This window comes from Arvicola amphibius, chromosome 12 (genome assembly GCF_903992535.2).
Source record: "Arvicola amphibius chromosome 12, mArvAmp1.2, whole genome shotgun sequence".
Classification (NCBI taxonomy): Eukaryota; Metazoa; Chordata; class Mammalia; order Rodentia; family Cricetidae; genus Arvicola; species Arvicola amphibius.
Window position 1 is genome coordinate 20,662,208 of NC_052058.2, and position 27,849 is coordinate 20,690,056.

At 47.2% G+C, this 27,849-nt stretch overlaps 2 protein-coding genes across 3 annotated transcripts in view; both read left to right on the forward strand.

Moving 5' to 3' along the window:
* The window catches only part of Cadm3 (cell adhesion molecule 3), a 29,744-nt gene extending 7,196 nt beyond the window's left edge, over positions 1 to 22,548 (forward strand). Inside the window, exons 2-10 of one of the 2 annotated variants that reach the window (XM_038349601.1) lie at positions 10,562 to 10,663; positions 13,316 to 13,456; positions 14,026 to 14,178; positions 14,860 to 14,997; positions 15,348 to 15,518; positions 17,787 to 17,877; positions 18,276 to 18,445; positions 21,446 to 21,571; positions 22,334 to 22,548. In XM_038349601.1, the coding sequence (XP_038205529.1) occupies positions 10,562 to 10,663; positions 13,316 to 13,456; positions 14,026 to 14,178; positions 14,860 to 14,997; positions 15,348 to 15,518; positions 17,787 to 17,877; positions 18,276 to 18,445; positions 21,446 to 21,571; positions 22,334 to 22,452 (1,211 nt within the window). In that variant the 3' untranslated portion in view covers positions 22,453 to 22,548. The remainder of the gene's footprint in view (positions 1 to 10,561; positions 10,664 to 13,315; positions 13,457 to 14,025; positions 14,179 to 14,859; positions 14,998 to 15,347; positions 15,519 to 17,786; positions 17,878 to 18,275; positions 18,446 to 21,445; positions 21,572 to 22,333) is intronic. The other variant, XM_038349602.1, reaches the window with a different exon arrangement.
* Positions 22,549 to 25,948: 3,400 nt separating this feature from the next.
* Positions 25,949 to 27,520, forward strand: Ackr1 (atypical chemokine receptor 1 (Duffy blood group)). Its single transcript, XM_038350122.1, has 2 exons — positions 25,949 to 26,089; positions 26,525 to 27,520. The coding sequence occupies exons 1-2, from the start codon at positions 26,069 to 26,071 to the stop codon at positions 27,518 to 27,520; spliced, it is 1,017 nt and encodes a 338-aa protein (XP_038206050.1). The 5' UTR covers positions 25,949 to 26,068.
* Positions 27,521 to 27,849: the final 329 nt, after the last annotated feature.

Sequence of the window (27,849 nt, forward strand, 5' to 3'; positions counted from 1 at the left end):
CATGCCTCAGCCCTTTGCTTTCCAGCCAAAGCTCCACCCAGGTTAAAAAGTTCCTAAATGTGAATTTATTCATGGGGCCTCTGATTTAAATATTTGATACCCTTGAGAAATGCAGAAAATCTCTGCGTGCATCAGCGACAGATAACATGGAACTGACCATCGTGTCCACCCCTTTAAGGAACCCGAGGCCAAGTTCTTCCATTATAAAATGAAGGGCCAGCTTTACCATCTGCTCCTAGCCATTTGTCACTCGACAAACACAAAATTACAGTGGGACAGTGGCACTCACTAGTTCTCACACTTCCGGATAATGGCATCTTTCCCAAGGACATAGTATATGTTCCCCCTCCAACTGGCATCTTATAATCTCACACAAATATAAAACACAGCACCACTAAGCCCCCGAGCCTTCCATGTTTTCATTTGTCCTCAACTGCTGTCAATGCCAAGTCTTTTCTAGTTTCCAAGCCCTGGAGCCCGGTGTCAGTGACAGATGGACCGGGCCTCGGCCCTGGGGAAGAGAGGATTCTAGGCCTTTCCTGGGGAGTTTGAGCAGAAGAAAGAGACAACATTCTGCTTTGGGGGGGGAAGCTCTGAGGTTAAGCCATATGGTTTTCTGGAAGTAAGGGGTTCTGATTAATATGAGCATGTGAAAGGGGCTCTGTATCTGGGTCATAATAAAAGCTGTGTGTCTGAGACAGAAAAAAATAAAAACAGGCATATGAATAATGAGAATCATAGTGTGTTGAAGGACACGTGCTGAAGGAGAGAAAAAGGATGACCGAGTTGGAAAATACAAGCATCTTAGGGAGCTAAGAGCAGACATAACCGCATCAAAGCTGAGATACTCATTGGAGGCTTAAAAAGAGGGAAGGAGGGACCTTTCTGTCAAAACAGCGTTATTTGCCATTTTGGAGACTGTGGGATTTGTAGACACGGAAGAATGTGTCTGTCTCATAGAAGAGTTAAAACTACCAGAAAAGCACAAAGTGAGGCTAGTATGTACAATGCAATGCGGCACTCTTAAAAATACAGATTTTCTTTTTCAAGTGATAAGAATGAAGGAGAGAGAGAGAGAGAGGGAGACTAAGTCTCATTTAGTCTTATGGGAATCAGGGAACGAGAGTAGTGTGAGTGGGTGTAAGGAGCAGAACACATTTTTCTTCATGTAACACTCCTAACCATTGCCCTGAACCTGTCATTCACACCCAGCCTCTGATCATCCAGTGAAGGGAAACAGTAAAAACAAGTCAGGAATATCAGAACCAGCAGAGATGAATGCTTTCCTGCCTGCCTCATAACAAATTACGCTTTTCAGAGTATTGCTATCCTTCCACACCAAACCATCGCCCCAAAAGATCTAAATCACCAACGAAACAGCGATGTATAGGGTGGGACCCTGTAAGAAAGGGAATCTGCATATGCATGCAGACAGGTCAGGTACCAGGCACCAGGTAGGAAGAGACATGTTGGAAGTCAGACTTGAGATCTCTCACCGTCAGGAAATCTGTTCTTTGCATATCCCTGGTTTGCTGAGCTTTATCACTCAGTCTCAACCAATCCCCACCATCCCATACCCTTCCAGTGCACTAAATGAGTTCCAGGTTCAATTCTGTTATGTTTCCTTTCCTAACTGCTTTCTTATTTCTGTTTTGAATTTTTTTATTTAGTCGCATTTTATGTATATCGGCGTTTCGCCTGCATGCATGTCTATGTGGGTTGGATCCCCTGGAACAGAAGTTGCCTACAGTTGTGAGCTGCCATGTGGGTGCTGGGAATTGAACCTGGGTCCTTTAAAAGATCCCAGATGCTTTCCTACAGTATGGGAGAATGCATATTTTTTCTAGTTCTATTTGTGTGTATTGTATGTAAGAAATAACAAGTTTTAGGAAGGATATAAAACTCTTCTGCTCAGGTTAAGGGGGCATCAAAAACCTTCAGACAAAACCAGCCTCTTGGCTACTGTACCAGAGTACACAGCCCACAACAAACCTGCCCTGATTTCTGAAGAATGAGATCACTGTGGGAAGGCATGAGGAGTTGAGGTAACAGACCCTGCAAAAGGCTGCCATCATCCCAGGTACCATCCTGTACCTACACAGAACCTGTTCTCCAGAAGTTCTCCGCGATGAATTCCAGTGCTCTGCTCCCCACACCCTACCTCCTTCACAGACTCCTGCTGCAGAAGGCTAGATGTTTACTTAGAACCCACACTTCCAAAATAAGGGAGCTAAGATGAACAAGGACCTGTTTAGGATCAGATGCCCCTCCTTTATGTCTCCCAACTGCGTTTGTCCTTGTTACAACTCAATATTGGCTGCAGAGGGGCTTGTTTTAGTTGGGGGCCAGCCTAGGGCTCCCTCTCAGCGCTAATGCACCAAGAACACTGACTCAGTAGCAAATCAAAGCAACAGCTGTCCCCACCTCCTTCTCTGCCACCCACTTCCCAGTCTCTGCTCCTCAGAATCTTAACTAAGTCTGTGAGCATCACCCCCACCCCAGCCTACCACAAGCCCACTTCTGCCTCCAGATTTTTTTCTTTCTAGCTCAAGAATAGGACATGCTCCTCTGCTTTTTTTCTTCCCAGCTAGTTTAACCCCTCTCTCTTCCACATCACAATCATGTACATGTTCCCATGGCTGTGCAAGTTACACGCTTCAGCAAGTAGATTCAGGAGCGTGTGCATACATGTGTGTGTGTGCGCGCGCGCACGCACACACACACACACACACAGTATGCACAAAGTCTTATTCTCATGGCCACTGTGTTTAGCTCCTAAGGACACAGCAGTGGCTTCTGACTTTCAAATTCCTCTTTTGTGGGAACTGAAGTCTGTCTTATGGCCTGACATTTGTGAAAATGTGGCAGATGACACTCCTTTGTCTCATCCCAACTTCTCCAACCTGTCTGAGAGTTAGTAAGCTTACTTCCCTTGAACTTTGGGGTCCTTCCCATATGGTGATAAGAAGCAGAGTAGAAATCACCAGATAAAAATGTCACACTCAGTGGCAACTGAACCTCTGAATTAGCTATTCGACAAGGACTCCTACGAAGTGGTGATAAGCACAAAAGACCAGAGTCATAACTATAGCTCCCACTAACTGCCTGTGGGACTTCTTCCAATTCTCACACTTCTCGGGGATTTCAGTTCCTCGTTGTTAAAATGAGCAGCTGGATTTGGGGATGTGGTTCAGCAGCTTGTAAACATGCATGCTCACACGCACACGCACACGCACACAACGGTATTGGACTGACTGCTACTTATGATTGTGTCAGCTCTGAAAGCCTATACTTGTGAAAGTCGTGGAGGAGAAACCATGTTGCGTAAATTAATTGTAACAGAAAGAGGAGAAAAATCATTGCACTCTGGTGCCAGAGTCAGAAAGGCATCCTTCCCTTTCTGTCTGATAGTCAACGATTTTAGGAGTAACCAGCTCTGTCCATTAGGGGTCAGTAGAAAATACTGATGGAATATGGAATATGGCTTAAGAAATACAGCCACGTGCACATACATGTACACCCCACACACACCTGCATGACATCTTAAAATTTAGATTTTAACATTTTATATGAAAATTTTTTGAATGACTGTATTTTTTATTTACTTTTAATTTTAGTGAGAAAAGAGTATTAACACTGAGAATTTTTTTTTTCATTTTAACCCCATCCTCACACCTGCCCTTGACAAGCTAACCAAATTTACCTCATTTAACCTGGAAAACTTTTTGCTTCCTACCTGTTGAGGATGGAACCAAAATATGCCCCTGAAACACATTATAAAACCTGTTAGAATGCAGACTGAGTAGCTCCTAACCTGACTCTCAGATCTTCTAATAGTGTGAAAATGACAGACTTCTCAACTCTTGAGTCTCTGGTCCAGGCTTTATACCAAACTAAAAGTCAGTTAGCACAACAGGAAGTTCCTGGGGGAGAAAGGAGTGGAAATCTACCCTTCCCCCACTGTTTCCACTTTCTCTCCTGTGCCTCTTAGGAGAATCAAATCAAGCCGGGAGAGAGTAATGACTTTGGGCCCAAGAGGCTGCTTGACAAACAAGACTCCAGAAGGGAAAAAAACCAGACAGTAACAGAAATAATAGAAGGAGGACCAAGAAAGAGCATCATCTCCTCTCAGCAGCCCAGTGGCAAGAAGAGATCAGCAGGGGACCAGGGAGGCTAAAATCAGAGGGCAGCAGCTGAGGCAGGACTGAGGCCTGAGGTTCTGGCTGGCGGGAACATGAGCTAAAGTGCACCTGAGTTATGGAAGAGGGGGGTGTCCAAGAGGACTTCCTGGTCTCAATGCAGTCCAAAATCTCATTCCCGAAAGAAAAGGAAGACAGAGGTGACTAGAAACCAGAATAAGCTCCATCTCTCAAGGTCCAGCATCCCTCTGACTGTGCCTTAAAATCCAGGTATTAGTGAACCGAGAGCTAAGGAAAATGGGCAGAAATACAGAGGGGCAAAGTGAGGCAGGAATACAGAGGGGCAAAGCGAGGCAGGAATACAGAACAAGAAGAGAGCCGACCGCTAGCTGTCAGAGTTCTAGTCTAGAAACTGAGGAATGATTTTGGTAATCGGGCACAGTCGTGGCTGCCAAAAACCAACTGTAGGAAGCTGAATGTAAAGAGAGTCCTTTGTGAAGTCAGAGCGACTCCTGCAATTCTTGGAGTTATCTTCTAAGTCAGGATTCAGATGGAACTGGTCCAGTTTCCTCCAAATGCACATTCAAACATTTACTCTCAAAGAAAAACGTGGCTCTGAGGATAAGCAAACTTCCAGGGGCCAAATTCCAAGTCTCATTTTGCTATGGCCGTTCTCTGCTGTCTGTGACCTGCATAGCAATTCACTAAGAAGCCGAATTGGGGGAGATTCTTAGGTCTGGGAGCCTAGCAATGAGACTCCTAAAGGTGGATATTCCATTCTAAAAGAGAGTCAGTATTCTGGGCCACAGCCCCCAGTATGTTTTTTGCTTGGAGATAACACTTCTCCACCCACCTGTCAGGGTAGTCGTGAGGAATAACAAGTAGGCTGGGCTGAACATTATTTTTAACTCAGGAGTTAGAGAAATGCTGAGTCATCACCATCATCATCACCATCACCATCATCATCAACGCCTACTCAGAGAGCTGCTTTTCTTTAGAGTCAGGGAAGTGGGGCTCCGGACACAAGCACTAGAGAGGCCGGCTGTAGTCATGCAGCCCAGATCTCTCATCCCTTTGTTCCACCATCCCAAATGTGCACCCATGACACGGTTAATAGTTCTGCCAATATATTCTAGATCCCCAGAGCAAACAAGGCAGGGAAGATACATAAACCAAACAGTCAAGGGTGATGCTGGCATACTCTCATAGCCTTCCCTACCAGTCACTTAAGTTGCAGACATAATACATTTTTATTCATTTGAGTAACTCACTTATTTATTCAATAAATATTTATTGAGCCCTTACTATGTGTGAGGTCCCGTGCTTGCAGTGAAAAACTGAGTCATTGGTGCCAATGTATGCTTTGAAGAGACACATTATTAAGTCTGCAGTCCCTGCCTCTGCTACTCCCAGTATGAACAATCGATCAGAAGGAAACCACTATAGGGGGAAGGATTACTTTTCCTTTAAAATGCTGAGAATTCTAACGATATCCGAATCCATGGGTAAAGAAAAGAACTAAGAAACACTCAAAACGATTGATGCCAACGAGATAACCTTTTCATTTTCAGTCTAGGTGCTAGAATGTAATGAAAACATAAAAGGATTTTGTCAAAAGTTTCAAATAAACACATCTGTTGTTTGGTTAACCAAGGAGCCCCACACTGTAAGACAATTAAGGGTAGACAAAATAGATCCCAAAGTATGGAGTGAAGGCACATTATAAAATCCAGTTAAAAGCATAATTCACTAGATGCCAATCACAACAATGCCACCACCACAAGCACCATCTCTAGTCTGTTCCTCTGTGATTTTTTTTTTATCTTCCCTCACCTATTCCTAACCCACCACCACACATACAAGACACCTGATTCTGCCTCTTGGGGCAGGCCGTGCAGTAGGAAGATGCAGAAAGTCTGGGCTTCATGGCCAGAGAGACCTATGTATGAACCTAGCCCTTACTAGGAATATCACATAATTCCCTAGTTGCCTAGAGTTACACCTATGAACCTCTTAACTTAAGTCTTGAGATTAAAACTAGGTTGTGGCAGGGGTAGGTGAGGTTTGTTATTGTTTTTTTTTTAATATCAAGTCCTATCTTGTAGAAATCTAGATTTCCATGTAGTAGTCGTCCAAGCTTTGCTTGACCGACTCCTTCCTGTGCTTTCGGATTTGCTATTTTCTCCACGCTAACAGATTTTGAGCTCTGTTCCCACAACAGAAGATACCGATTCATTTGATAAATAAATATTTATTAAGCACCTTCTATGTGCAATAAGCTATATTGGGGCCATTATTGATACGAAGATGAATCAGATATCAACTGTTCTTGCAGGATCTTTATGATTTAGGAAGAAGCCCCAGTGGCAATGCAGGAAGAAGCTCTGCATCATGGAAAGAAAGCAGGGAAAGTAATGCAACCCAGAGATAAGGGAAAGAATTCCCAACTAGGCCACCAAGGAAGCCCTCTTGAAAGAAGAGCCGCGCAAAGTAGGCTTAAAGGCTAGAGTTAAGACACGTGAAGATGGGTGAAGAGCATTTAAACCAAGTTAGTATAGAAAAGGGAATGGACAAGGGATGGCCAATGCTTTAAGTGGAATTCTAAATAGCTCCTATGTCTAGAATGTGGGATCAGTGAAGTGGAAAAAAGACGAAGTTTACAGGTGGGTAGACATTAGACTGTATAGGACCTGGAAGTCAAGGCTAACCAATGTGGGCATTATCTACAGAAAATGTAAAGTCAGCTGGGTATATGACTCAACAAAGAACTTGCTATGAACCTAAATCCAGGTTTCTAGCACTCGCGTAAAAAGCCTGGAATAGTGGCATGCATCTGGACACCCAGAACCAGTGGCTGGGGTGGCAGGTGCACACCTTTGTAGAAAAATTAGGTAAATAGCAAGTTAAGATGGTAAAGAAGCTTATTGCCAAGGCTGACAACCCAAGTTCAATCCCAGGACCCCTAGGGTGGAAGGAGGTAACTGACTCCTGTAGGTTCTCCTCCAACTTCCACACAGACACTATGGCATGTATCCCCACACCACCCAAATAAATTTAATTTTTAAAATATAAGCTGGAGAATGAGCAAAGGATGCACACCATGTTAGCTCCTGACATCTACATGCGCAGCTGCATGTGTATGTAGGCACATACTCACGAACCCACAAGCTCACATACAACTCTCTCTCTCAGACATACACACAGACACACACACACACAGAGAGAGAGAGAGAGAGAGAGAGAGAGAGAGAGAGAGAGAGAGAGAGAGAGAGAGAGAGAGAGAGAGAGAGAGAGAATGGAAAGTCAGAGAAGGCATGTGAGCAGATAACAATATGACGAGTAAGACTGACCCCTGACGCTCCCCAACTCATAAGATCAAGACTGGAGCTTTCCTCTTTCCTTCATGGCTCTCCCCACATAGGGAGGGTGTTCTTCACCAGGGGCTCCGTGCCAGCAGCTCCTTCCAAGGTCCCTGAGTAGAATCCTTACTAACCCACTTCAAAAAGTCCATATGTCCCCTTTAGAATACTCCTCAGTTTCATCCCTTTCCTGTCCAAACATTTTGAGGGAAATCATGGTGATGTCATAAATGACTGGCACAATTTTAATCCAAAGATAGCTCAAGCTTTTCATAAACCGGTTTATAATTCGGGCGACTTCTCCGTACTCCTGATGAGAGCATTGCAGTCACTTACCTGCTCCCGCAGGAACGGCCATTCAGAATCTATCACCAGTAGCCTACAATTTCATAAAATCGGGTGACTTTCAGACATGCTAACAGAATTCCCAAGACTAGAGATAGAAGATCAAAAGTACATTTCAGGATTGGAAGATCTGTCATGCACACCCCCATAGAAGGGGAAGCAATGCCCCAGCCATGTCTTAAACAGTTTCCTAAAATGCAACAAACCAAAGTGAATTCTCTGCAAACATATAGAGGCAATAAATCATTCACATCCCAAACATGTCATTTATTGAAGGTTATTTGTTGCTTTCTGCCTCTGAACAGTTCAGCTATGTTTAAATGATGTACATCACCATTTGACGTATTTATCCTGTGCAGAGAGGGAAAAAAGCAACATACAAAAGTGGGAATGGGGAGATGACGGACAAGCATGAGCAAGGAGAGAGGTCACTGAGGAAGATGCAGATGAAAGCACAGATGTGGGAAGCAGGAGAGTGGAGACCAGACACTGGTTCCACGTGGTTAAGGTGCAGAATGCCTGGTGCCGAGGCAGCAAATCACCAGACAAGTCACATGCACCAAGAGCTCACCAGGATGGGCGGGTTAAAGAAATGTAGGTGAAAATGGTGATGTTTCTGCTCCCAACCACCTCAGAATTTAGACACAGAGCCTGGGAACCAAACACACCCCAGTGAAGTGTGCAAAGGCGCTGGAAAACGGGCTGTTAGAAGCTGAGAACCCCACAAGGGGTAGAGGGGATTTTTGAGAGTTGTGCTATTCGAGTTCCTTTAGGTGAGCCAAGGAACCTCTTCAGATGTCAACTTTAAAAGTGATTATATCTGGCTGCCTACCGCTAGCAATTGTTTTGAGATTAAATGAAATCACGGGTGAAAATCCGCTCTGCAAACTGAAAGTCCCACACTGAAGTATGACAAGGCTATTTCCTCGGTCCATTTGGGTAAAAGCTTGTGTAGTGATTCTTAGATTGTGTGCTGGGTTACCAATGCCCTATGAGGGCGCTTAGACCACTTGCCTTGCTCCTCCCTGTCCCTCAAGGAGCCCATGCCTTAGCACGATCAATCCCTGTTTCCCACTTGATGTTGGCACAGCACACTCTAAAATGTATAACCTGGAAAATAACACTCACCAATGTCCAGTCGTCTTCATCCTTGGTGTCCCCAGGATGAGAGCTCTGCACCCCAGGACTGCCTCTCTGCTGAAACTGAGAGCCCTGCCCTCTGTTTTCCGCACCTCTTTTGCCTGTCTTCATCAATTCTTCTTTTCCTATTAGACATGTACCTGGTCTCTCAATGTCACTCAGAACCAAGTAAATTCCCAAATCTTCTGGGAGAGCCAGGTCAGGAGCAGTGGGAAAGGCAGCTGTCTACACTACAGCCCACCAACCCCAAAAGCACTCTTAGAGCTTTATCTGATGCTAGGACTCTCCCTTTCTCCTTTCCCCCTTTCTTCCTTCCTCTGCCTCACCCTCTTTCTCGGCTACCCCATCTTCTCTCTCTTTTCCCCTCACCGACTTGCTTTCTTTTTCTTCCGATTAATCTTCTCTCCCTAGTGCTCTCTCCTTTCTTCTCCGGAGAAGTCCATACCCCACTTTAGTCTTTTTTCAGTTCTGACCCACCCACCTGCTCTCTCTTAGCCCTACCTCTACCTTCTTATCCTCCCCACCCCCACCCAGACCGTGGCGCCTGTAAGGACCTTTGACAAACTTCTCCCAGTGCGCTGTCCCAGGAAGAGAAGCAACTCCAGTGTCTGCTCAGCAGCTGATGATCTCACTGGTTTTGCGCGATGTGATTGGCCACTCGAGGGCTCTGTGGCGGGAGATCTTGCAGAGGGGCTTAGCTGGTTTCTTTGTCCCTCTGCTCTTTCCATTTGGTTAGGAGCTGTGAACCCCAGACACTACTGTGTTTCACGAGACAGTATAACAGCGATCTAGTCCTAAGAGAGATGGTGACTATTGCCCGGGTAACAAGGTTTGGTTGCATCAGAGCGAAGTACAGTCTCAGTGAGGCAGAGCCCTGGGAACCTAGTATGAAAACTTAGAATCTGGGCGCAGAAGGTAAGACTCTGGCAATGTGTAGTGCAACTTATAGCCCCAACTTCAATCTTTCCTCAGCAAGAAAGGTGTCTCACCTTAGAACAAAGAGCATCGGATTTGAAAGCAGCCATTTCATTTCTAGTGTCCGCTCAATTTGTATGACTTTGGGCAAGTCACTTCATTCTGCTTCCACCCGGCAAAACAGGAATGGCGATACCAGCACTTTTCATAGGTCAAGAGAAAGAGTCAAATGTGAACATAGGCTCTAATGTGTTAACAGATAATGTGGTGCAACCAAAAAGAACCCTGGATAAGGAGTTTATACTGCGTTGTTTGGTTTTCGGCTTTCAATTTTCTGTAGTGAGTCCCTCTCAATCTTTTGGGGACTCCTTTGTTCTCTTCTGTGATGCGGGAAAACTGGGCTGAATGGTCTCCAAGTTCTCTTTGTCTCTCACAGTACATGGTTGGCAGATAAAACCGTTATCATCCTCCTTTAAACGGCCTATCAGAGGAGAGTCTTTCCCTTTTCCAGAACTCTTGCTAATGTCTCACTTTCTCTTAGGTGTGTTGGCGAAGCCACTTTCCATAGGGGCCTAGCCCCTCCCACACCCCCACAATGGAAGTGTAGACACAAGCTATAGTAGTGTGCACAGGGTTCATCCCTGATGCAGGTTCTCTCCCCAGGCTACTGGCAGGAGCAGGATTTGGAGCTGGGAACTCTGGCTCCACTGGACGAGGCCCTCAGCTCCACAGTCTGGAGCAGCCCTGACATGCTGGCCAGTCAAGGTGAGAAACCAGGCCCTTCATCTCAATGTTCTCCAGATGCCTCTCTCACCCATCCTCACATCATCTCCCAGTCGTGGTACTCCACCCCGTGTTCTCGCGCCTCTCATTACCACACAGCTTTCTCCTTCCCATTTGACATTTAGTCCTCAGTTCTGCATCCACCACCACATTCCCATGCACCAACTCCCTCTCTCACTCTGGCACAGAGACCTCTGTAACCCTACACCTCTTTCCAAAAATAAGATGCCTGGAAAAACAAAGAGGTCCTGGAAAGACATTGTCAAAGAGGAATTCTTCAAGTGAGACAAGGACAGAGGGATTAGAGGTTGGAAATTGATATATGTCTATTGCAAATGAGGGGCCTCAGCCACTTTCCATTGAGAAATTTTGAGAAAATTTCACTTTCAAATTTGCTTAGTGGCTATACAACAATCTCAAAATCCAATTATAGTCTTAATTCTCCTTTCAGAGGGTCACTTCAGGAAGCATTCCAATGACAACAGCTCCATATTGAGGACAGAACAGAGCTAGAGTTACAGTGTTGAGAACTGGCGGGCTGATCTCAGGAGTCTCTTCGCCTCTGTTGCCTTGCTGCCTGTGTCTACGAGATGAGGGAATTGGATTCCTGGCCCCAGTGGCTCCCTCACTTCCGGCTTCTACAGTTCTAGGCAGTACTAAGCATCAGGCTTCATACTCCAACTCGGAAACTACCAGTCCTTAATGCTGTATCTTGCTTGGCATAATTTTCAGCATGCCTTCCCTTCTGAGGGCCTTCTCTTGGCTAGTATTTCCTGGAAATGCAGGTCAGGTGACTAGAAAAGTAAGAGAGAAACAGGCAGGTGGGGTCAGTCTGTGGTAAAGGGAGCATCAATTTTGTTTGTTGGCTGGTTTTTCGAGTCAGGGTTTCTCTGTGTAACAGTCCTAGCTGTCCTGGAACTAGCTCTTGCTGACCAGGCTGGCCTTGAACTCGCAGAGATCCGCCTGCCTCTGCCTCCCAAGTGCTGGGCTTAAAGGCGTGCACCACCACCGCTCAGGGCATCTGTTTGTTTTTTATAGTGCTCTGTAGAGGATGTGGTAAGCATGAGTCCTGGTTTCCTACTGAGCAATGAATAGTGCTCGTTGAGGAATTCGGTGACACAGAACAGACTTTTGGATGCTCCTGAAGCAGAGAAGGGAGGTGATTATTTTAGATTAGTTCTGAGGAGGTCACCGATGTTGGGTCACTAAAAGCGATTCTAAAGATGAGGGAATCAATACTAGGAATCAGAGCCCATGCTGTGAGAACTGAGCACAAGGCCTGGTGGGGGAAACAGATGTCAGTATTGGAGAGGTTCACAGCTAGGCCTGAGGAGAAGGTTGATTTGGCATTAAACTGATCTATCCAAAAGATACCTGGATTTCTTTTTCCCTCTCCCTCTCTTCCTTCTTTCTTTCCTTCCTTCCATCCTTTTTCCTCTCTCTCTCCTTCTGTGTGCATGTGTGTGTGAGTGTGTGTGTGTGTGTGTTATTGTGTGTGTGTATTTTTTTGATATAGAGTGTATGCAGTCCAAATTGGCCTCAAATTCAGTATGTAGCCAAGGATAACCTACAACTTCTGGTCATCTGTCTCTACTTCCTGAGTAATGGGATAACATATGTGGTTCATCACAACCAATCATTATGGTGCTGGGGATCCAGTTTAGGGCTTCCTGAATGCTAGGCAAGGACTCTATCAACTGAGTCTGTGTTTTGTTTAAATTTCTCTAAAGGAGAGAAGAGTTATAAAATATGCTTTCAGCACATCGAGGGGGGAAACTTCAGTCTTTTACTCTTTAATGATATCAGGGTGGTAACTTGGGTTTGTATTTGGAGAGACAGGAAGAGTTACCAGGAAAGAGAACGAACGATTGGATGTGCTTGTGCATGCTTATAATCCCAGCACTTAGAGAGCAGGGGCAGAAGGACTTTGGTAAATTCGAGACTGTCATGAATACATAGTAAATACTAGGCCACCCAGGACTGTATAGTGAGACCTTGTCTCAAGAGCAGCTACAACAATTAATAATAATAGTGAAAACTGATGATGAATTTGATGATTGGATTGAGGTTATGATTGGAAAAATTTTAAAGTATGCTAAAATGTTTCTGTTTCTAATTTCTGTTTTGTTTGTTTTGCTCTTTTTGTGTGGATGAAGGTATACACACTAAGATCTGGTTTAGATTTTTTTCCCCGTTTCAGTCTTAGATTAGTAGTCATAATTGCTTCTAATGGTTTTGCTCTTACAATAAGTGGTGACAAGAAGGCAGAACACAGGGTGGCAGATATGTATGTGTGTTCTCAATGATGGATGCTAGAACCATACCTAAAAAGACACAGATGGAGTACTATGTTCAGATCTGGGTGCCTTTATCCTTTTAGTGTTTGTGACCCTGCCTGTTCATTCAACATCTAACAAGGGATGATGCTTTCTGTGTGTCCACAGTGAGAGAGAAGATCAGGTGTGTCTCCCCTCTACTGCCACAACCACCTCTCTATCCCTTCACTCATGAAGCCTCAAGCATAGACAGAGACCAGAGCCTTGGGGAGAAGGCATTAGCTGAGGCTGACTGTGGCCCAGTCATGGGTAGACATCCTCGGGACTCTATGAAACTAACTCTGCTCTACTCCTGCAGATAGCCAGCCCTGGACTACTGATGAAACAGTGGTGGCTGGTGGCACCGTGGTGCTCAAGTGTCAAGTGAAAGACCATGAAGACTCATCCCTACAGTGGTCTAATCCTGCCCAGCAGACGCTCTACTTTGGGGAGAAGAGAGGTAGTGTCTCCTAAGTGAGCTTTCTCCATGGGAATCATGGGCTAGGAGAGAGGGACAGCAGAGGCTAAGGCTATTTTTGTAGTCCAGAGGCTGAGAAGCACAAGGTATGTTCTTTGAAAAAGCAATAAACTGTGGGATCCTCTGTTGTTTGCGGAGAGAAACCAGCACTACAGCTCTGATCTTAGCCATGCATAGTGTTATAGGTCTTATAGCCTCATAAGGTGCTGGAGCACCAAGCTCCAAAGAAGTGCTTATGACAGCTGATATCAGGCAGCCCCAGGCTTTTCCTAAGTAATTACACAAAATACAGATTATAATACTGGTCTATTAAGCTACCATGTTTAGTGGTTCATGAAAGTCACTGAATTATTCTGTCCTAATTCAAGATGGGTTTTTTTTTTTTTTTTGCTTGTTTTGGTTGGGGTTTTTGTTTTTTATTTTCTTTTATTTTGGTTTTGTCTCCCACCCCCACCATTCCTCCCTTCCCCTCAATGACGTTTAGCACAGGAGTAGAAGATGAGCATGCAAGGTACTGGTAGAACCCTGACTCCCCATTCTGATTTCCCCAGCTCTTCGAGATAATCGGATTCAGCTGGTTAGATCCACTCCCCACGAGCTCAGTATCAGCATCAGCAATGTGGCGCTGGCAGACGAGGGCGAGTACACATGCTCCATCTTCACCATGCCTGTGCGGACTGCCAAGTCCCTTGTCACCGTGCTAGGTGAGGCTCCTCAACCCCTGTGTCTCTGCGGCATGCTGCTTTGCAAACAAATCTCCCTCATTGATCCCCCAAAGCCTCCCAGGACCAGGCAGGCCTCCAATAAAATCAGAAAAGGTCTGCACGCTTTCCTCTAAATACGAGAAAAGCAGAGTTCTGATCTGCTGTACTTACTATTTGTTCTGGAACAAATCTCTTTAAGCGTAAACTTCACAATTTATAGCAGGGAATGGTCATTCCCCTTTACTCTGAAAATTCCATGTGGAGACACAAGATCTATATAAAATATCTTATTTTAATTTTCAAGAAAAGTTCTTCAGTTGTTTGAATGCAGTTATCTCCATTCTGTATTCCAATTCACATCTTCCCTGCTCTGGTCCTTTTACTATCTGCATGGCCACCTAGCTGGACTCTGGGATATCCAGTCACTATCGTGCTCAGGCACCGCGTTTCCACTCCTCCTAAACTATCATACCTCCTCACCTTAGTCTTCCCATTTTGTCCTCAAGAAGTTGATCCAAGAGAACACTGACCCTTTGTGCTTCTACCCATCTCTCTAAACCAAAACAGAGCTCAGATATTCTGCCCCTTATAGTGGACGTATCTCCAGGGAGAACTTGAAGTATGACTTCACTTCAAACGGTACCTTTCCTTCCTATCCTGGCCATTTCCTCTCCATCACAGGAATCCCACAGAAGCCCATAATTACTGGTTATAAGTCATCCCTGCGGGAAAAGGAGACAGCCACTCTAAACTGTCAGTCTTCTGGGAGCAAACCTGCAGCCCAGCTCACCTGGAGGAAAGGTGACCAAGAACTCCACGGTGAGTAGCTCCTGCTGTGGGGTTACAGAAATGAAGTGGTGCAGGGAACAGGGTGGTGCAATATATGTATATATGGCACGTAAGACATAATAGAGATGAAGAAAGTGAATGGCAGTGACATCGTGGATATGTGTATGTCAGGATCTACATTCTCTTTACACATTCATATCCATTTCAAAAATTTTCTGAGTCTGTCCAAGATAGACTCAGAATCTGTGGGTCCCAGACAGTATTTGTATGTTAAGATACAGCCTATCTGTATGTACTGACAATGTATCTCCTCTGTGTGTGTGTGTGTGTCTGTCTGTCTTGTCTGTCTGTCGGTCGGTCGGTCTTTTTCTGCATTCTAGGAGAACAAACACGAGTCCAGGAAGATGTCAACGGAAAAACCTTCACTGTGAGCAGCTCAGTGTCATTCCAGGTTACCCGGGAAGATGACGGAGCAAGCATCGTGTGCTCTGTGAACCATGAATCTCTAAAGGGAGCTGACAGAGTCACCTCTCAGCGCATTGAAGTTTTATGTATGTCATGGGCTCTGGGGTGAGAAGGACCAGGTGTGAGGTAGGGAGTAAGGAAAAGAGAAGCGTGTTGCTGGCTACAAATGAGGCAACACGCTTAGTGGAAGTAGCAAAGCTACAGTAAAGAAGTCCCTACAGTAAACACTGAAGGCTTGGAGAGCTGGGGTCTTTGTCTCACTGAGTTGACTCTGCTTGTGCTGCGGGAGAGCAGCCACAGACAAAGCGTAAACAAATGAGTTGGGCCGCATTCCAATAAAACTTTATTTACTAAAGCTTGCAACTGGCAAGATTTGGCCCACGGGCCAACTTTACCAGCCCTTGGGCTACGCTGGTTAAACGGAGCTAGGCTGTAACTTAACAGTGGTAAGAGTAGCAAACCCATAGACTCGGGCTGTAGTTTAGTCTGTACTCCACGCCACGCTGGTTATGTGGTGTGAAGACAGCTCTCCTCCACTGATCGCGGTTGTTTCCTTCTGAAACGAGAGAGGTGAGCTTGGATATCCTTATGGCTTCTTCTCACTCTAACATTCTGTGATGCCAAGAGTTGTGGGTGGAAGCGAGGCACAATTCTCTCCGCTCTTGCAACATTCCAAGGACTTCTACCTCCCAGTCACATCTCTAGTTGGCCCCCTTCCGTGCTTCTTCTTGGGATTCTGACCTAAGGTGGCCCTGGGCTCGCTGCTTCTCACTTTCTCCACACCTCTGCATCCTCTTCGTGGACTTTGTCTTTAGTGCCAGTAAAGAATGTCGAAAAGCTGGAGTCTCTGCAGCTTTCTCATCTGGGGAAATCTGGAAGCCTTTCAAAGGAGCTTTTCCATGTGGAAAGGAAAAGGAGTAATGGAAGTGTGGAAGTCAAGCATGGAGGCGTGTGCAGCCATGCATTGCTTCCCCAATTTACCAAAAGGCTGGGGATTTTCAAAAATAGTGATAGCTTTTAATCTCCTTATGGAAGACACAAGCTGATTAATTTCAGTGCCATTTAATCAGTGGCTAGACTCTTTATTCAAACTTTAACATTCGTTAATTTTGGACAGTACCATAGTCCATTTGGATGACATTCAATGGACAGGCTGATGAGTAGCCTCCTAGCCAATACTGTCACGTACTAGCTGTATTGGCTTCACCCAAGCATCTAATCTCTTGGTGAATTTGCCTTACTCCCCTGAATTATATTGAGAATAAAGGAATAATATGTATGGAAGAACTCTATTAACTTCCAAGTAGTAACTTGCTATAAAGTATTTCTGTATTTACTAGTTCCAAGTGTGAGGTCCTAGGCCTAGGGCAGTTCTCTTGAGCCCTGGTCCCCAGCCGTAACTGAAGAATATACTATTGGAGTCCCACAGAGTCCTCTCTTAGAAACCAGGCCATTTGGTCAATGATTACTCTGCATAGTCCCCTTCGGCTTGTGATCAGCGGTCAGTCAACAAATGCCCCATTCCAGGTGCTATGCTAGAGGCCTCTTCGGTTGTGCAGCCCCGGAATACCCATTTTCTCACCTGACCTGTCTCTCTTTGTCTTTGTCCTGTGTGATTTAACGGACGCATGTTCATTAACTGCTTGTTAAGGTTGGCTCTGTCCTTAGGGATAGCACATCCTCTTTATCTGTGGTTCCAAACCAGCGTCTGGTCACATTGTTCTAAGCCGCCATCTGGACCCAGCCTCCTAAGCAGCCTTTTGCCATCATTGACAGATGTCATTATTCTCTCACAGAGCCAGCCATATTGTCTCAGGCCTTTTTTTTTTCCAGCCAAAATTTGACCCTCACCCCTTGCTGTTTCTATACTCTCATTTCCATGTTTGGGCTGACCGTTCAAAGGGATGCTTTGTGTTCAGGAGTTGCTTTCACTCCAAGCTCCCTCACAGAGCAGACAGAATTGAAAGGTTGTGGACTCAGTCAGTGTCAAGTTCACTTCCTTTGTTCCTTTAAAAATATGTATTAGATCCTGTCTAGGTGCCAGGCAGTTTGCTAGGCATGAATAAACCATGGGTTCTCCTCAGCTCTGCTAAGACATCTCATAGGCCCCCTCCAAGGACAGGCCTGCTGGAATGCCGTCACTCAGAGGTTGAGATGCACCTGCTTGTTCTCAGTCAGCGGCACTCATAGTCCGTGTTCACTAGAGCCAGGAGGAAGAAGGACTTGTTCACAGCCTCTCACACTTCTGAGACTTCGGGAGAAACTATAACGTGTAACTAGGTGATTCCCACAGTTTTAGGGATCTCCTATGCAGAGTGAGGAGCTTGGCGCTGCTATTCTGTGCTTCTCCGCAGACACGCCGACAGCCTTGATTAGACCAGAGCCTGCGCATCCCCGGGAAGGCCAGAAGCTGTTGCTACACTGTGAGGGGCGTGGCAATCCAGTGTAAGAAGAGCAGTCTGTGGTCTCTGATACCCCTCAGACAACCCCCCCCACCCCCTGAGTACCTGCCGAGGCATAACTTCTGGTCCCCTAACTGTACGACAATGCTTATCCTTTATTTCTACAGCAGAAGTGAGGTTCAAGCGCTCCCTAGCTCAGCTCCTTCTGTTCCCCTAAGCAACAAAGTCACAGTAAAATATGGTTCAAAACATCTCTGCCTTTTCTAAATTGTACCCAAGACGCATACCCCCACCCCTCCACCAACACCTACCCTCTGGCCCCCACAGCATCTTAAACCTCACCATGCAGTTTCTGATTTCCCTGCTACCATGTTGTTTTTAATTATTCCAGCCCTTTGGTCCAGGCCATCCTGAGCACTTCCCATCTTTCTATCTCAACAGTCCCCAGCAGTACCTGTGGGTAAAGGAAGGCAGCGAGCCACCCCTGAAGATGACCCAAGAGAGGGCTCTCATCTTCCCCTTCCTGAACAAGAGTGACAGTGGCACCTATGGCTGCACAGCCACCAGCAACATGGGAAGCTACACAGCCTACTTCACCCTCAACGTCAACGGTGAGTCACTTCGGCTTCTCCCTTCGTTGGCCATCTCTTGCTCTCTAGATGGCAACCTCCTCCCCTTGAGTGGTAGTAGGGTGGATGAAAAATGCCCGCTACCAGAAGGCACTGCCCTTAGGCCCTAGGGATGTGTGACAATGGTAAGCCTTATGGTTTCTTAATGTAACAATAAGAAAGATGGGCTACCACCGTCTCTGTCTGCAGGCAGTGGCTCTTCTGAAACCATCCTTATCACCTGATGGGGAGAATGTCAGCTTCATTTAGAGGCCCCTCTTGATGGCAGGTGTGCTTGCTGAAGAGCTCCTCCTCCGAGGACTAGCTACCACCCGTTTCCTTCCTGAGGACCCTGTGTGCATTAGAGTTTGGCAAAGAACAAAAGAAACAAGTGTGCATGCGCTATGCCGAGAGATGGCCGGAGTCTCTTCTCTGGTACTTCACCTTCCTAATGAACAAGAGGTTGCTTTTTTCTGAAGTACTTCTCAAAAATTGGAGCTACCAGGTGCCTAGAATGTTGGGTTGATCAGTTGAGTCCCTGCCAGTTGGAGCCAAACAAAAACAGGTGTGGGAGCTCACATTGTAAACCCGGTGCTGGGGAGGCAAAGACGGCCTATCTTACTTGATGAGCTCTCGGCTAGTGAGAGATGACCAAAATGACCCTGTCTCAAAGAATCAGGTGGATGGCATTCCTCTGACCTCTATAGTGAGTGCACAGACATACAGTGTACATTAGCACACATATGCACATTTACACACATGTGTGCACACACACACATATACACACACACATGAAAGATACGTTCAAACCCAGTTTCAAGGGAAGTGACAGGCTAGGACAGCTGTGGCTTTAGAGGGAGATGATAAGGACATTTTTTTTCTTCTTTGGAAGACATCAAAGCCATTGAAGTCCTTCCAGAAAGTTTTCAAACCTTTCTGCAGATTAGGGGAACTGCTGAAGAAACTTCGGGTCTTTCCTCATTTGAAATGCTCAGTAAGGCAGGGAATGGGTGCTTAACACCCAGGTTCCCAGGCATGAGAAAGAGGCTTAGGTGCTTGAGACCAGAAAGTCTACATCCTGAGTCAACCTTTCACCCCAAGTGGAGCTGCTCGGCACAACAGGGCTAGTGTAAGATTCTGAGAGCTACAACAAGGCTCTGAGATCTCGACTCATCCCCTGGATCTTTCCAGACCATTTCTGATGGTGACCGACAGTGAAAGAAAGTTAATATGCCCTGCAGTTGGTATCTTGTTGGTCCTTCTGCCCTGGGATAAAAAGCTAAGCAGGAGTAGGTTAGTGTTTGCTACCAGTGCTGGCGCCTGGTGGTGAAAAGAGTTACTGCAGCCTCTTCAGGAATCTTCCTGAGTGAAGACCTCGGAGAAATGAAATGCAAAGGTGCATTATACCTGCAGACAGAGGGTGGTTGTTGACAATCCCAGACTTCATTTTGACAGTGGAAGACTGAGGTTTTTTTCCCAAGAACATTTTTGCTTCTCTAGCTTCCGGAGTAAGTATCCAGGATTGATTTTCACAGTGGGTTGCATCTCATGTTTCTTCAGTCATCCTGCACTGCATCATGCCAACACCCCTGTCCCGTCATGGAACTCCTAGTCCATCCTCCATCTCCCTCCTAAGCAGAACATTAAAGAAAGAAGTACAGATGTGTCTTTTCAAATAAGGCATTCGATGTCAAGGAACTAAAAAGCTGGCCCAGTCAAGCCTGAGAAAGCATAAGGTAGGGAAGAAAAAAGTCTAGGCGTCAATGAGGCTGCAAGACTCAAGCTGAATTCAAGGAACAACAGGAGCTCTCCCATGGGTGGGGGAGTTAGAGCTGCAGCTAATGTAATTGTGGAGATGTCAGAACTGTCCTGGGTTTGTGCACTTATCCACAGACATTTGGGCTTCTGACCAAGGTTAAGGTTTTTATTGATACTCTTGGTCCGGGTTGTACTATGAGATTAGTCTACACCTATTATGGATGACAAATTTTGTATAGTGAGTGAATGGAGGAACACTAACATCATGGGAGAGATCAAACCAGTCTTGTGCACAAACTTTTGGATGATGTCAGAGTAGAGATGAAATATTAAGCCTCTTTCCTTCGATGGGTCAGAAGATTGGGTTTTATTGAATAAGTAGTCTTCCTTGCCAAGAAGGAATGACTGAAGTAAAAGACCAGATATGTTTACGAGCATGTGGGTTGGAGAGCTTAAAGAAGAAAGAATGAAATACCTGGGAGCAGGGGTGCTAAATGCTATGGGATAAGGCAGTTGTCTAGGTCACAGCCCAGGAATAAAGAGCCTGGGGTGGAACTTGAGGTCCTGGGCTCATCCTAGAGAAGGAAGATGACTTTCTAATTCACATCAGACTATTACCTTGCTCTCTAGGGAAATTTACAAGTCTTATACAGGGTGGAACAGTCTAGCATTTTCTTTGCAAGGTGCTTTCCAACTCTTAATTCTTGGCTCCATCAGTTTTCACTGTTTCTTCCCCATCTGATCTTAAGACTAGGAGAGTGGCAAAGAAACCCCTAAAGGGACTAGTGCAGACTAGCAGACAGGATGTGAGAAGACATGAGAGATAGTCAAGGAGCAAGAAAATACAGATGCATCTCTCTCTCTGTGTGTGTGTGTGTGTGTGAGAGAGAGGGGGGGGGGGCTGGGGTGGAGAAAAGGGAAGAGGAGAATTTTGATATTACTCACAGCTATTAGTAATTATCTCTGAATAAGGTCAAGCTTTGATGCCAAGAAGGCAACTTGGATAGTGGAGTGAGAGCTGGTTTGTGTATTGCCTCTTGAATACATCATTTCTTTTCTTTTAAGAATCACCACATTGCCAGTGTGATGATACTCACCCGAGCACAGACTAAGGCATGTTCCCTGTGCTTGCATACACCTCCTGGATTCCCCTGATGTTGATGTCTCTTCTGTGATATTATCTAAGGCCAAAGCAGCATGGTCCTCACCGTCCCAGTTCTAACTATTTGCCTCTTCTCCCTGCAGACCCCAGTCCGGTGCCCTCATCCTCCAGTACCTACCATGCCATCATTGGAGGGATTGTGGCTTTCATTGTCTTCCTGCTGCTCATTCTGCTTATCTTCCTTGGACACTATTTGATCAGGCACAAAGGTCAGAGGCATTAAGGAGGACTTGGGTGGGTGGGGAGACCGGTCAGGAAAGGACAGATAGTAAGAGTGGGCTTCAGGCAGGTCCCTGAAAACCCATTCAGCCCTTTAGGGTGTCTGAGAAAGAAATACAGCCACCCAGGCAATGTCAATGCTGTGATCACTGAGCAACAGCAACCCCAGAGTCAAGCCTGGCCACTTGGTAAACATCCAAGTACAATCAGACCTGCCCACTTCGTCAGCTGCTCCTTGCTGCTCTGCATTTGATCTAGCTCCTTCCTTCTTGCCCTTGCCTTCTTTTCCATCTCTTTGGCTTCCCTTTCTTTCTTTGTTCTTCTTCTTCATCCTCACGCAAATCTTTTCTTTTCTCTCTGTTCTACTTTCCCTTCTATTCTGTTACTACGTGCAACCAGTAGCCTAGCTGCCTAGACTGGCCATGCCTAAGTCATATCTCCACTACGCAGACGCGCGCGCGCACACACACACACACACACACACACACACACACACACACCTCTTTTATCCCTTGCCTACATTATAGATGAGATTTTAGTTAAGGGTAGGATTCATTATTCATGGGGGTGTGGTCAGGTGAGGGATGTTGGCAGCGAAATGCAATGCAGATTAGAGAAAGCTGGGTGCAAGAAAGCTCCAGGCAAGAGAAAGACGAGATGAGCGCTATGTGAGTGGGTGGGTAGGGAAGTGGGCAGGGTGGACTTCAGAGACAGAGACACTTCTGCAAAGAGAAGCTTCTGTCTTCACACAGGAACCTACCTGACACACGAAGCGAAGGGCTCCGACGATGCTCCAGATGCAGATACGGCAATCATCAACGCAGAAGGCGGGCAGTCAGGCGGGGATGACAAGAAGGAGTACTTCATCTAGGGGCACCCACTCACCTCCTGTGCCCCACAGGGGCCCCATGGGGACTGCTGGGCTGTCACCAACCTGAACTTGTACAGAGCGACCCCAGGGCCGCCTCTCCCGCTTGCTCCCCAGCCCACCCAGCCCCCTGTACAGAATGTCTGCTTTGGGTGCGGTTTTGTACTCGGTTTGGAATGGGGGGGAGGAGGGCGGGCGGGGAGGGGTGGGTTGCCCTCAGCCCTTTCCGTGGCTTCTCTGCGTTTGGGTTATTATTATTTTTGTAACAATCCCAAATCAAATCCGTCTCCAAGACTGGAGAGGCAGGGGCCATGGGGGTGAGGAGAGCAGCGCATGTGCAGTGCTCGGAGAAGGAAGTCGGAGGGATGAGAAACGAGTGAGGAGCAGGGCTGGTTTGCAGGTGGGGGCTCAAGATAGTCCTCCTTGCATTTTCACCGCAGACCAGCTCCCCAGGTGTCTCCGAGGAACCTGGGAATGGAAGCAGGGGGTGGCGGCAGCTCTACCTCTGCCAGCCATGTATTGTGAGCTACAGCAAGGGAGACGGGCGTCACGCCGACACCCCTCTTGCATTACGTAAGAAAGGAGTGAGTAGGAAAGTCCTCAAGAAGATGTGAACTGAAGATGGCGTGCAGCCACACAGGGATCCAGGGCTTCAACACGTCCCTCCCAGAGAGAACAGATTTCCAGAGAGAGGATGGCGGAAATGGCCCTGTCCATCCAGTGCCCCCACACGCTGAATGAAGCTAGGTTCTTTCCACAGAATTGGCCCTTGGGGGACAGCAGAGCTCAGCTTTCTCTCCCAGCAGTTGTGAAAGAGGCACAGCTTCTGGGCCTGGACAGCGTCTGCTTCCCCCACCTCGGACGGGGCCCCCCACTCTTACCCAAGCCCCTGGACTGTTGCACGGCAACCGCGCCTCTCATGGCATTGCTCAGCAACTACTCCTCCACCCTGTGTCACCCTGTGCCCTCTCCTGTTCCCTGTGCCAGCCCTCGGTCCCTCCTCCCTCAGCAGCCAGGCAGACATGACAACAAAATTACTAAAAGGAGCTTCATTGCAGTGAGCTGTTTCCTGCCCAAACCGAGGGAATAATGTGAACTTTGTGCATGTGTGTGTATGTGTGTTTCTGTGTGTACGTGTGTGTAAGTGTGCATGAGTGTGTGTACATGTGTGTTTGTGTGAGCAAGAAGTAAAGGGATTGAAGAGAAGGACCAGGGATCTTGGGTGGGCGCCAGGGCATGGAACACGTAAGGCATGAGGTGGGCTTTGGGAGTGAATGGTTCCTAGTCAGGGTTTGTGCCTCATCTAGGGGGCTGCTCCATCCTAGTCATTTCTGAACCACTCTTGATGCCTGTCTCAGAGAGAGGGGGAGTCCCAAGATGTGGTTTGCCCAGCTGTGCATTTTGTCCCTGTGTGAAACACCACGCATTCACCACCCTTCCCTGGACCTCCCATCTCTGAGCCATGGAGCCAGGGCCACAGCCTCTGCTATGCACCCCTCAAGCCTCTCCCGGGCACTGACTCTAGATTCCCATCCTCTGTACCCAGAGACTAGAGGACTGGGTTCCCATCTCAGCTTTTGGTTTATGGTCTTCCTTCTATGACCACGCTGGTTGCTGTGGAGTTGAGATTGCTCACCCTCTCCATCCTGATTGGTCTGTCCCTCAGACTCAGGATGCACTTGGCATCACTCTTCCCCCTCCTCCAGCATGTCCTCCCTGCTCTGACAACAGGTGTGCAGAATGGGGCAGCTGCAATGCAGCAGGCCTGCCTACTCCTTCCGTTCAGGTAATACTTTTCGTGAATCTTCCAGCCCCTGGTTAGGGTCCTGGGTACCCCAGGCATCCCCTCGCTTAAGCCAGGGATTCTCCTCTTATAGCAGCAAGGGAGCCCTGGGCCCCAGGCCTGTCCAGGCTCCTCATCTCCCAGCACCCGCTTTTGGGAAAACGACTTTTCCTCTTCGAGCTGAACCACTTTGTCCATATTACACAGAAGCCATATTTGTACTGGGCGGGCGGGGGGGAAGAGGGGCCGTCGTGCTGTGTGTGTCTGTCTGTGGGTGGGGGCGGGGGAAGGGAGCAGGGAGGGGATCGTGTATCTTTATAATCTTTCTAACTCTCCTGTGCTAATCTCAGAGGGACCACCCTCAATATATCTGGATTATCCGTGTGGTCAGGCTGCTTCCTTTCTGCTATTCTCACTGCTGGCTGGGTTCCATGTAACTAAGGGCTGTCCTCATGTCCCTGGCACCTGGCTCTCAAGGGTACCGCTTCCTTGCCATGCCACTCTCCGGAACGTCTGTGTGTGGAATCTGGAGAGAGTGTCTGAGTCATTTGCTTTCCAGAGAACATTTGGATTTGAGGCATGTCATCCGACTGCTACCCTGTTACCCAATGCTGGCCCACACCATGATGGAGGTGATGGCCCCACTCACACTACCCAGGAAAGAGAGCTTCACCCGTTTTTGTCAAACCGCCTTTCTGTCTCCCTCCTGTTAAACCTGAAACTTGACTTGGGTGCTCAGCCTTTTGCACCTCAATCTGAGGGGGTTAATGGGAATCCACCTACTGAACATGGATTCTGTATTTCTCCTGGCCAGAGAAATTCTACGTCCCACCAGAAACTCCACTCATTGCAAAGATGGCAAGCCAATGAAGCAGTCTCACAGCCTGTATGTCTCACAACAAAATGAATAGAGATTACCCAGTGAGCTATGCTCTCACATCGAAGTATGCTGTCCCATGGTCCCCCAGAGGCTATTTTGATGTGTCAGACACCATGTGTTTTGCTTGGTGTGAGAGATCCATTCGTTGAGTCCATAGGTGGTAAGGCAAATGCCCCATTGCTCCCTGAAGGAGGGTCATTACATAGACTTGACAGGCCTCCCATCTTCTGTCCCTCTTAAACTGAAGCACCCATGTCTCTAGATAGCGAGGCACACACCCAGGCACCACCTAGCAGCTGGCACTCAGATGGGGCACACTGATACTGAACCCAGGGACACAGAAGAATAGGTGCATTCCCTGGCTCATTCCACCACACACAAAAGACATCCACTTAACTGCATATTGTCAGTCTAGGTAGAGCCAACAGCCAATGCCATTAGCACACCTTCCCCCACAAACAGGGGAACTTTTGAACTCTTTCCTTGGATCTCATTCAAAGGAGTAGAGAACAGAGAGAGTCATCAGATGCCTGGTCACTCCAACTTCCCAGCATCCCTCTCTTATCTCTTCTTCATATGTCACCCCTGGCCCCTCATCCTTCCTTATTCCTGAAGGACCCTCCCTTGCTGGAAAGTTCACAAGACTTCTTCCTTGCCACCTTTGGGAAAATTCCCCGTTTGTGGCCCTCACCATGCTGAGGCCATTCTGACCAGCCAAATCCGACTTCAAAACAGGAAGTCGCAGGACAGTGGCCCCAGCCCCCCCCCCATGTTAGCCTAAAGTTTAAGTAGGCAGTAGGCGTTGGGTAGTTTCCTGAGTGTGACCCCCACACACATCCAGTCTCTGCCCAGAAGCTGAGAGCGTTCATTAGCCCTGGGCACTTATCTCGGAGTCACAGCTGCTGACAGAGAGGCCTCCTTGTTCCTTACTCTGCCTGCCCCGAGCCTGCAGTGCCATGGGGAACTGTCTGCACCCGGTGAGTGTGGGGGCCGTGCTCCAGAACCCTTGTCTCTGTCTTCTCAAGATTTTATACCCTTTCGTTTTGTTTTCCCTTACCATATCCCTGTGCCTCTTTGTTCTGTTTCAAAAATCATTTCTCTTTCCTTCCCTCAGCCTCCTATCCCTATTTGTTCTTCCTCCTCCACCATTTGGCCAGTCCCACACTGGTTCCTCCTCACTTCTCTCTGTCCTTCTGCTTCTCCAAATCTCGACATAGCTCTACCCAGGCTTCTTTGTGGCTCTGACCCTGCAGGTCCCTCAGCTTCCCTTCTCACCATGCCTGCTGTACCCACCTCCTGTAGGCAGATCCCTTGTTCTCCAAACCCAAGTGTACTCTAGCCTCTTCATTGTTGTGTTAGATGCCCACCCCCCCCCCCCGCGACTGACTGTCCTTTCTGGGTGTACCCTATAGGTGGAAACCTCCTTTCCAATAGACAAGACCGGAACTCAGTATACTGTGGATTTTTCGAATTATGCATATGAAGATAACAACACCTATGACTCAGCTGATAGCTACGATAACTACACCATTGGAGCAGCTGCTCCCTGCCACTCCTGTAATCTACTTGATAATTCTTCACTGCCCTTCTTCATCCTCACCAGTTTCCTGGGCTTGCTGGCAAGTGGTGCCGTCTTGTTCGCAATTCTCAAACCTCTCTTCCACTGGCAGATCTGCCCCAGCTGGCCTATTCTGGCACAGCTGGCAGTAGGCAGTGCCCTCTTCAGCACTGCGGTGCCTGTCCTGGCACCAGGATTAAACCGTACCCACAGCACAGTCCTGTGTTTCCTGGGTTACTGGGTCTGGTATACTTCAGCTTTTGCCCAGGCTCTGCTGATAGTGTGCTATGCCTGCCTGAACCCCAGACTGGGTATAGGTCAAGTCCGTGGCCTCACCTTGGGACTCACTGTGGGACTTTGGGGAACAGCTGCCCTGCTAGGGCTGCCAGTCACCTTGGCCAGTGATGTCTACAATGGCCTCTGCACCCTTGCATCCACCAGGGCCCTGGAAGCTTTGAAGTCCACACATTCTGCAATCTGTTTTACCATTTTCACTGTGTTACCACTGGCTCTTTTGGCAGCCAAGGGGCTGAAGAAGGCATTGAGCAAGGAGCCAGGCCCTTGGGTTAGTATCCTGTGGGTCTGGTTCATTTTCTGGTGGCCTCATGGGATGGCTCTTATATTTGATGCCTTGGTGAGATCCAAAATCGTGCTTTTGGAAACATGTCTGTCCCAGAAGATTCTAGACGTCATGGTGAGCCTGGCAGAAGCCATGGCTATCTTGCACTGTGTGGCTACACCCCTGCTCGTGGCCCTGTTCTGCTACCAGACCACCCGTAGATCCTTGCCCTCTCTGTCCCTCCCTACAAGACAGTCTTCTCATACGGATGCCCTTGTAGGCAAATCCTAGTTCTTTCCCCACATGTCAACCTAAATTAAAGTCTATACTGCTTTTATGAAGCGGGTGCTTTCTTATTTCATCTGAAACTAAAGAGGAGAAAGACCATGGAGAGAAAGGAGGGCAGTGCATGCCTGGCTTTCCTGTTTCTAGAGTTGCTGCGGAAGCAAGAGAACGGTGGATAAACATCCTCAGGGAATACAGATGTTCTCTTGAGGTGAGTGAAAACTGTCTTCTTGTGGGGACAGGAAAAAGAAACAACATGAGTGGAAAAATGAACTCCCCAAACAAGAAGACAAGGCTTCACGAGAAAAAAAAAGCCATTTCAGAAAATAGGTGGA

Excerpts from the sequence above, each read along its gene's own strand:
- Ackr1 (XM_038350122.1), top strand. The coding sequence starts at position 26,069 with ATGGGGAACTGTCTGCACCCG. Across the intron at positions 26,090-26,524 it reads TGGGGAACTGTCTGCACCCG|GTGGAAACCTCCTTTCCAAT; the intron begins GTGAGTGTGGGG and ends TGTACCCTATAG.